This window comes from Bombina bombina, chromosome 2 (genome assembly GCF_027579735.1).
Source record: "Bombina bombina isolate aBomBom1 chromosome 2, aBomBom1.pri, whole genome shotgun sequence".
Lineage (NCBI taxonomy): Eukaryota > Metazoa > Chordata > Amphibia > Anura > Bombinatoridae > Bombina > Bombina bombina.
Genome location: NC_069500.1, coordinates 968,882,500 through 968,893,099, shown reverse-complemented (window position 1 = coordinate 968,893,099; position 10,600 = coordinate 968,882,500). Strand labels below are relative to the sequence as shown.

The window sequence follows — 10,600 nt, the reverse complement described above, 5'->3', positions numbered from 1 at the left end:
TCGAGGGGACAGGTAGTGAGGTGGGAGGACAGTATAAGGGCTTATGTTGTGTTACTGTACTAACAGAGAGATTTCTCAGTGATACTGTTATGTTACCGTACAAACAGAGAGATTTCTCAGTGATATGTTGTGTTACCGTACTAACAGAAAGATTGCTCAGTGTGTTACTGTACTATACCGTATATAGAAACATTTATGAATACTAAGGTATGTAATATTTGCACAAAGAAGAGTAATACCAGAAGAAGAGAACTTGAACTCTTTTAGGAGGGTAACAGCTTCAGAAATAAATAATAAATATAATTATATATATATATACAAAAGTACATTGCTCTATATGTGAAGAAACTTGTAATGTGAAATATTCATAATTCATGTCAGGTTTAGCGCAATTGAATAAACGTGATTGGGATAGTGTGCAAGTGTGGGTTTTAGTTTTTTTTAAAGTTTGCCTGCTCTATTGAATTCTGTGGGAGAATAAGTTTAATGCGGTCGCAATATTTGCACACATCGGGTTTTCGCTTGCTCGCTAACGTTTTGATTTCGACTTGTTATAAGAGAGCAACCCAATTTGCACAAAAAGCTTCCATCTAGCGAAGTTAACGCGGAAGCACAAAATAGTGCTCCAATCATAATCTAGGCCATAGTACATTGTTTTTGGTCATGGACAAAAGTTAAAAAATTCTGCTATAATCAGAACACATATTTTTTCTGCTGTCTAATAAACTATAAATTAAATACTAGTATTTAATTCTAATATTCTGATGGTCAGGAACGTAATCTTAGAACATTGGAAATGTAATTTAACACCTTCATTTAAAATATTCAAACATGCACTTCACAGAGAATATTTAATGTTGCAATGGGATATACAATACAATGCAGAATCCAAGGTTGAACTGTTTTATGAAAAATGGAAATATTTAATTGTTAAATTACTTATTGGTACAAAGACAATTTATTCAAATATTTGCAAAAAACTTTTTTTGTACTGGAATTGTTTTTTCATGTATTTATTTACATTCTACTCTGTTTAAAAGTTTGTATTGTTGTTTTGTATCTTTGGAAACCTTATGAAAAAAAACTATTAATCTGATATTTTATAATACAGCTGCTAATAGCATTGCAGGTACCTTTTTACATAAACCTGCAGATTAGTATATACGGAGCAAAATAAAATATTATGAAAAATAAAACAGCAGTCTTTTATATGACTTGTTTTAAATGATGGTTTTGTCTTCTCAACAAATACTGCATATGAACTTCAATAGAAAACTATCTTACTGAACACAGCAAAATGGGGCGACGCCCTTTTGCAGGGGAGGTATAAGGGGAGGCTCAACTTAGACTATTCAAAACGTATGACTGAAAAGGGCAAAACATTTCTTGCAAGCTGCCTGTTGAGAACCAAAGACTGAAAACAGATGGACACTGCAGGGAAAGTAAGGAAACCCATTTTTACATATTAGGGACTTCCATTGTAACAGTAAATGAAAAATAGAGTTGAAGTTTAGATATTGCTTTGAGAAAATTAAATGTATTTAAGTTTAAACTTTACAAATGTTATATGCTCAACTTTTTCATTTCCATTAGCAAACAAGAGGGGTATCTTTCAAAGTATATTAGAGTCAAGATAAATAATACTTCTATGCAATATTTTAGATTAGAAAAATTATCTAATTGTATATGTGTGTTTATGTATGTGCATGTATGTTTGTGTATATGTGTTTGTATGTGTATATATGTGTGTGTATGTATGTATGTGCATAGATTTATATAGCATGCAGCATTTTGATACATTACTTACAAACTCACAATAGTATTATTGATATATATATACTGTATATCAATAAACTGTAGCATTTGTATTATAATGTAACGCATATAGGTCTTAGCAGTGTTTGAGTATGAATTACTTTTTTTTTTTCTCTTTTTAGTGATTTAGTATGTTGGAGTTGTATATAATATTGAGCAACTGTTGCTATAATGTATCATTATATAAAACAAAGTCTGCTTTAGTTTTTTTATGCTAAAATTGGATTCACGAGGGCAGTAGCGCAGGCACTAACCAATCAACAAGTGTGTGCACATGGTGCCAATATAGATTTAAAGAAAGGCTAAAGCAATGCCTTATAATAGTATCCTTGTACAGGATTGTATATAAACAACCCATGGACAGTGCTGCGGAATCTGTTGGCCCTTTATAAATCAAGAATGATAATAAACAACATACTGACTTGGAACTTTGGTAAGTTCTGTTATAAAGCTTTCATGTAAATGTAACACAGTCTGACTTTTTTTTTTTTTATTTCCCAGCACTGTTTCAAACAGTTAAATGAATATCATTGTGCAGAAATATCAAATACTTTAATTTTTTTTCTTTTGTGATTCAGATAGAGCAGGCAATTTTAAGCAACTTTCTAATTTACTCCTAGTATCAATTTTTCTTCGTTCTCTTACTATCTTTATTTGAAAAAGAAGGCATCTAAGCTAAGGAGCCAGACAATGCTTGGTTCAGACCCTGGACAGAACTTGTTTCTTGGTGCTGTCCAATCAGCAAGGACAACCCAGGTTGTGAACCAAAAATAGGCAGGCTTCTAAACTTACATTCCTGCTTTTCAAATAAAGATAGCAAGAAAATGAAGAAAAATTGATAATAGGAGTAAATTAGAAAGTTGCTTACAATTGCATGCTCTATATGAATCGTGAAATAAAACATTTGGGTTCAGTGCCCCTTTAAGCTAAAATGATACTGTTTAAAATGCCAAATATGTGGGCTATCTCTGTAACTGTAACCACACAAATCTATGCTAAAAGGCATATGTGTGTAGCCACCAGAAAGTTTCCAGTACAGCAATGCTACTCCTGAGACTAAAGTATAATTTTCAACAGAGAATACCGAGGAAAAAAGATCATATTAGATAATAGAAGTAAATTGGAAAGATGTTTCAAACTACATGTCGTATCTGAATCATAGAAGAAACATTTTGGGTCCTGTGTCCCTTTAAAGAATGTGTATTAAAACCCTGCTACAATTGACAATGTATATAAGGAAATATAGGGCATATATTGTCTGTAGTACTGTTTTTTTTTTTTTTTTTTTTTTTTTTTTTTTTTTTTTCCTGGCAACTAAAGAGCCATAAAATGTAACTTAATGGTCATGAAAGTGATACATTAACTTTAATGCATGTTTATTGTACCACATAAAGTATTATGACATCATTCTTTTGTTTACATACTTCCATTTTGCAAAATAAACTTAAGTTTCTGCTGTAGTTACTGGTCTGTGCAGAATTCATTTATTTAAAAAAAAAAAAAAAAAAAAAAAAATTAAATGTTGTGTTGGTGTAGCCAGAGGCTGTATAATTTGAGCACAGCAGTAACTTACTTAGGACAGCAAACTGGCTGCAGCAATACTATTTTATATTCAAGATGTCATAAAATGTTCTGTCCATTTAAAGAAGTGCTTTATGTTTGCAGCAGTACTATTCTGTTAGTGTAATCTTTTTGTGAGTTTATTGGCTGGACAGGTTTACATTTATTTGTGAGGTGATTGGATGGACAGTAGTGATGTCGCGAACATAAAATTTTCGGTTGGCGAACGCGAACTTCCGCAAAAGTTTGCAAACGGGCGAACCGCCATAGGCTTCAATAGGCAGGCAAATTTTAAAACCCACAGGGACTCTTTCTGGCCACAATAGTGATGGAAAAGTTGTTTCAAGGGGACTAACACCTGGACTGTGGCATGCCGGAGGGGGATCCATGACAAAACTCCCATGGAAAATTACATAGTTGATGCAGAATCTGGTTTTAATCCATAAAGGGCATAAATCACCTAACATTCCTAAATTGTTTGGAATATCGTGCTTTAAAACATCAGGTATGATGTTGTATCGATCAGGTAGTGTAAGGGTTACGCCCGCTTCACAGTGACAGACCAAACTCCCGCAGCGGGTACAACATCTAAAAAGTTTCTAAATTTTGTCCTGAGTTTAGAAATACACAATGTTAACATGTTCTTTGCTTTTTTTTTTTTTTTTGCAAGTTATAGGGAAATAAATACAAGAAGCACTTTTGCTATTTGAAAACCACTTTTTTTTTTTTCAAAATGAGCGCTAGTTACATTGGAACCCTGATATCTGTCAGGAATACCTGAATATCCCTTGACATGTATATAAATTTTTTTTTTTTTTTTTTTTTTAGAAAACATCCTAAAGCAGGGGTGTCCAAACTTTGCTCTCCAGAGGTTTTGGAACTACATTTCCCATGATGCTCAGCTAGATAAAATGCTGGCTGAGCATCATGGGAAATGTAGTTCCAAAGCCTCTGAAGAGCAAAGTTTGGACACCCCTGACCTAAAGTATTGATTTAGACCCATTTTGGTATATTTCATGCCACCATTTCACCGCCAAATGCGATCAAATAAAAAAAAAAATTGTTCACTTTTTCACAAACTTTTGGTTTCTCCCAGAAATTATTTACAAACAACTTATGCAATTATGGCCTCAGTGGCGGTCATCGACGGCGGTTGTCCTTGGTGGCATTGAAGCTCCTCTTGATGAGATCGTCCATTGCACACTGAAGATTAATGCAAGGTACCCCATATTTATTGGGGTACCTTGCATTGCTATTGGCTGACATTTTGAAATCAGCCAATAGGATGAGAGCTACTTAAATATTATTGGCTGATTTGAACCGTCAATAGGATTTCAGTAGCTCTAATCCAATTGACTGATTTCAAAATTTCAGCCAATAGGAGTGCAAGGTACCCCAAATTGATTGCGATACCATGCATTCAATCTTCAGTCTATAACGGACATCAGATGAAGTGGAGCCTCCATGCCGCTGAGGAACCGCCGCCATTGAGGATTGCCGCTGAGGATCCAGGCATCGGGAACACTGCTCCACACCTCTGCTCTGCGCCGCCTTCACTCCGGTTGAAGATAGAAGATGATGGATCCATCTAGAAGAAGATATTCTCCGCCGAACTTCAGGAACAGTGAGTACCTATTTGGGGTTTAGGCTTTTTTATTTTAATATTTTGGGGGGTGTGTTTTGTTTTTGTGGGTTTTTTTTTTTGTTTGTTTTTTTAGATTAGGGTTTTTTGGATTTTGAAAAAGAGCTGATTGCCCTTTTTAAAGGGCAATGCCCATACACATGCCCCTTTAGGGGCAATGGGTAGTTAACTTTTTTTTTTTTTTTTTAGTGGGGGGGTTTTTACTGTTAGGGGGGATTTAGTATTTTTAGAGGTAAAAGAACTGTTTAACTTAGGGCAATGCCTTACAAAAGGCCCTTTTAAGGGTTATTGGTATCTTAGTATTAGATTAGGGGGGTGTTTTTATTTGGGGGCGGATTTTTTATTTTTATACGGGTATTAGTTTAGGTTTATTTTGGATACCTTTGCTTATTTTTCTTAATTTTTTACTTTTTTTTATTTTTTGTAACTTTAGCTTGGGGGTTTGTAGTTTTTAAACATAGAATGCCCTCTGGGCAGGCTTATCGCCTAGTTAGATAATAGAAGTAAATTGGAAAATTGTTTAAAATTGTATTCTCTATCTGAATCATTAAAGAAAAAAAATTTGGTTTGATGTCCCTTTAATACGCATGTGCCACACAGCCAAATTATGAGGCATAATGTGATGTTGTTTGGAAAAAAAAAAACTACTTTTCTTTTTCCATTGGTACACAATGGCCCAGATTACACGTGGCGCTAATGAAAGCATGGATTGGTAAAAGCAGTATCGCTGGACCACACTAGCATTAGCGTGCAACTTGATATTACAAGTCTATGTTTAATTGAATTTACCAGAGATGGGTTAGCGTGACTGACATTGCTCTAGCGCAACCTATATTTTCAATGGATATTATGACTGCATAATATATAGCGCTTGTATTACAAGTGGAAAGTTATAGCTGCAACTCGAACGAAAGTCGAAACTGTGCTAGAATATTTAGCGCAGCTTGAGACCTGAAGTAAAGTGTAAGGGTTAAAAAAACAAATTCACTCAGCTGATCAGACGCACACTACAAGAGCTCCTACACTAAATCCTATTTTTGGGAGTTTTTCAGTAATTATACTAATAATTCAAACCCTCTAACGAGGTCCTCTGTAGCTCATTTCACTAATGGAGTTACAATTCAGTCTTGGTAACTAGAAAGAGGAACTTTGTCTAGGAATACAGGGTCTAAAGCTTCCACGAGGGCACAGAGTGCAGCCGCAACCCCTAAGAGCTCAATGTAATTTTGGCGGCCTGATTATCCTCACACTAACGCTTCTCATATATATGCACTTATAAATATGGCTCTGACACCTACGGAGGACTCACACGTTTCAGTCCAATCTCTACTAGAAAGCTTGGCATGGCGGATGGATGAGAACTTTGCTGACCTGTCGGCACTTCTAAAGTCGGTTATACATGAACCGGCTGATCACCATGCTCCGCTGGATGAGAACCTGTCTGTATCTATGCGGATAGTTGTGTCTGCTGATATCCCGACTGCTGAGGGAGTGGATCACAGAGACAGTTACTCGGTCGGAACCCGAAAGTGTGAATCTAAATTGTCAGAGCCGCTGAGCCCCGGTGATCACTTTAGCTCCAAACCACAATTCCTACGGAGCGCAACTATTCCCCATCCTAGTGTGAGTTTTTTGCCATCAATTAGACTGCACTGTTTATTAACCCTGACACCCAGAGGTCCCATCATGCTGCCTTACGAAGGGGAGTTTGAAGTGACACAGCCGTTACTGAAGACAAAGGGCGCAGATGAGATGTCGCTGCTGCTGGATTGTACCTATCTCTCCCCTATTGTTTCACTGAGAGATTGTGGTGGCAATCTCCTTGGATTTGGGGCAGGAAATCGTGAAGCTGGTCCCACTTGTGCTTGTGGATTGGGTAAGAAGCCCTTTTGACCCAGGGGGCCAGCTATACTTCTGTTCACTGTACTGAGTTTTACACAGCTCTGCAACAAACTCGCCAAATCTCTATCAGAGACAGTCACTTGGACTTACAATGAGAGCAGCGCCTGATAATTGAGAAGATATCCCACACTATTAAAGGCCACTAGACTCTAAAATTGCATATATGGACTAGTAATTCTCCTGTATATCTGTCTATGATAGTTGTTTTATCACGATACTCATATCTAGTATTTGTATGCTTATACTGTTCTATATTCTCATTATTAGCAGAGATCTAGTTTTACTCTCCTACAGAATGTATGTCTAATACTATTTGTTTTTCACACAATATGTTCTTTTTACTTAGTCTTTCAGTAACGTTTCCTTTTATCAGGATCAAATTTTATTTGGGCTTATCTTGAAGCTTATGCCTGCAGTGTGTATTCTATCTCATATGAATATTGTAAGTAGCTGATGTATATGACTCACACTTTCACATTTTATTTCTGCCATGTTATTCCTGATATACAAGAATGAGTGTAATACTTAATGAGACCTATCTGGAAAACATGTAGGCCAAACAAATATATTGTAGAATCGGTATTCCAATGCGGAGCAAATATTCAATACACACAATCTCAAATGGAGCCTTTAAATCAAACGTTATTCCTCAAAAGGAGAGTTCATTGCCAAACCTTAGAATTGAACAACTTGAGCATGCCTCATACAAACATAAACCACCCCACACTCTAATATAACCATGCAGTTACTTCAGGCGGGACCCACCGGCTTTATGGAACATTTCCAAAAATACTCACTACTTCAGCGTAGCCGCTCAGCAGGTCACTCACCACTTATTCCTGCGGCACGCCAACTCGCCATCTGCGAGGAGGGGGGGAAAGCTGTTCACCGATGATGTGAGGCTCCAAACTCCTGACTGACGAATAAGGAGGTAGGTGTGTCAGTGCTCCAGTACATTAAGGAATGTTTGTATATATCTAGGTTGTTATGAGCATAGTACGGCAGTAGGTATGTCCGATCTGGCAGTGTATATATTATATTCCAACAGACAGTCTAATCAGTTGTAATATGGGCAGATTTTGGCTCTACACTACATTGCAAACAACATCATTACCGCGATATACGCATTAGAGAGGTGTGTTTTACTTCAAGCACCTTATTGGTCATTTGATTATAACTGAACACCTGCGATATACGCATCAGAGAGGTGTGTTTCACTTCAAGCACCTTATTGGTTATTTGACTAAAACTGAACTTCCAGATTTCGGACACACCTACACGCATGCGCGGTGTGTTTTGGAAGACGCCGTTTAGGGATGTATAAGTTCGTGGCTGTTGTGATTTTATTATACACTTTTGCACCTGAGGAAACGGTCACGTACAGACCGAGAAACGTTGTGCCCATTAAAGTCTTATTTATTTTACTAAGATTTTTGCCACAAACTTTTATTCTTTACCTTTTGGTATTCATTATACTACTGCAATATTGCCCAGTATCCAGTTATCTTGGTAATTGGCTCTTAACGGGTGATCACTAACCGCACATTTGTATTCTGAGCTGGCCACAGTTCTGTCAGCTGGAAAGACTGTCTGAAGCAGAGACTACCACCGGAGCTAACACAGCCGGTCTATACGAGCGGACTTATCTTACCACACTGGAGTGGGAGTTAGCTGGACGACTCTGAGGGTCCAGGAGGCTGTTGTGACACTTCTCAAGTGTCTGCAATCTTGTGAGTACATTTCGACTATTGCGTGTCTTACCTCATTGATTTTTGCACTATGTTGGCGCCTTCTTTTATCTCACTTTCTATCTAGTTACTCGTCCTGGGTCACCAACAGGATTCGTTTGAAGAAGCTGCTTGCCATCTGCTAGTTGGATACCATCCTGAATATCACTACAAACATAAGGACATTGGGTCTAAGATTATCTTACCTTTTGCATACCTAACATTACTCTGTCCAGTTTACGATATCTTTATTGTTGTTTAACAGCTCATCTTGTGATGAGTATTTTATTCCACCATCTTTTATATTAACCTATGTAGGAGTATTTATATTTGGATCCTGCTAGATAATAGGTGTTCTTTGACAGTCACTTATTTCATTTTATATGTTATTTACACATTAGCAACTTGACCGTTGGCGCACTGATTTACATTTGCATTTTTGCGCTCCAGGAAAAAACGTTAACACTTCATATTCCCAATTGAATCAGTAAAGCTGAAAAACGATCCGTCCTTGCTGGTGAAACATGAATGAAGCAAGAGGTGCGGACAGTTTGTGATATATTGGAATAAAGATTATTTGTTTCATAAGTTAAAATCAGGAACAAGCACAAACATAGGAGCTGAATCAGTGTAGCACCAATTCAGCTCCTATGTTTGTGCTTGTTCCTGATTTTAACTTATATTGGAATAAAAATTATTCGTTTTATATAACGAACTGTCCGCACCTCTTGCTTCATTCATGTTATTACTGATACCTGATTTTGAGACTGTACGTTCATAATACCTATACACGAATTGTTAAGCATAGCAGATACTTGGTCTGGTTCGGTTTGTCTGACTCATAGATATCTTGTCTCTACAAATCTGTTTACTTTAATTGCCCCACTGGTAGGATGGTGCCAGCTCTTATTTTCTTGATATCTGTATTACTGTTTCATTGTGTACCACGTGGTTAGAAAATAGGGGAGTTATAATATTTCATTATATTTCAGCCACGCATAAGCATAACGGTAAACCATTAGCTGAAGCTAAATGTCTCCTCACTAACATTACATGAGGGCCCCTAGTTCACCGTGGTTTACTATTTTAAAAGCTACTGCTCTACAGCCCTTAGGTAGTCATATACCAGTGGGCTATTATATAGTGAGAGCGTCTGCATTTGATATATCAGAATCAAATTTCTTCTATGTTAAACTCTAACAGCCAATATTCTTTAAGTACTTACCATTCTATGTGTAGAGTTCTATCTGTCTCTCCCAGATATGGTTCTGTTTTATTTTGTAACCCAATTCTTGGAACTACATAGAATTGCTCATCATAAGTTTCAGATTATGATCTTCTACTAATGCCTTTGAGGGTAGGTTCATAAGGGTGACTCTGTTATTTAGTTCATGACTGTCTAGTCTGTTTGTTATTAATTGAGCTATGCATTCGCTAAATCTCTATGCATATTTAACCTTGTTTTATACAGTGCTTATAATCTGGCCTACTGAGACTATTAATGTACGCTCATATCACCATAATGTCACAAACATTAGAAACTGTGATGTCTGCTTGCTTGAATTTCTCTTATCACTTGGGATACTTGCACACATGAAGGCTCTCTACCTTAGTCTCTTAACAATATTACAGGACAACCCCCCCAACTACAGGGAGGGCAGAATTATTACTCAAAATGAGTATTTTGACCACATCATCCTCTTTATGCATGTTGTCTTACTCCAAGCTGTATAGGCTCGAAAGCCTACTACCAATTAAGCATATTAGGTAATGTGCATCTCTGTAATGAGAAGGGGTGTGATCTAATGAAATCAACACCCTATATCAGGTGTGCATAATTATTAGGCAACTTCCTTTCCTTTGGCAAAATGGGTCAAAAGAAGGACTTGACAGGCTCAGAAAAGTCAAAAATAGTGAGATATCTTGCAGAGGGATGCAGCACTCTTAAAATTGC

The 10,600-nt window shown here is 36.8% G+C and overlaps 1 protein-coding gene across 1 annotated transcript in view; it reads left to right on the top strand.

Annotated features, from left to right (window-relative positions):
- Nucleotides 1-1,365: 1,365 nt before the first annotated feature.
- LOC128649914 (alcohol dehydrogenase 1) overlaps nt 1,366-10,600 on the top strand; it is an 83,210-nt gene continuing 73,975 nt past the window's right edge. Inside the window, exon 1 of the mRNA XM_053703465.1 lies at nt 1,366-1,442. Coding sequence (XP_053559440.1) covers nt 1,425-1,442 — 18 coding nt within the window. The 5' untranslated portion in view covers nt 1,366-1,424. The remainder of the gene's footprint in view (nt 1,443-10,600) is intronic.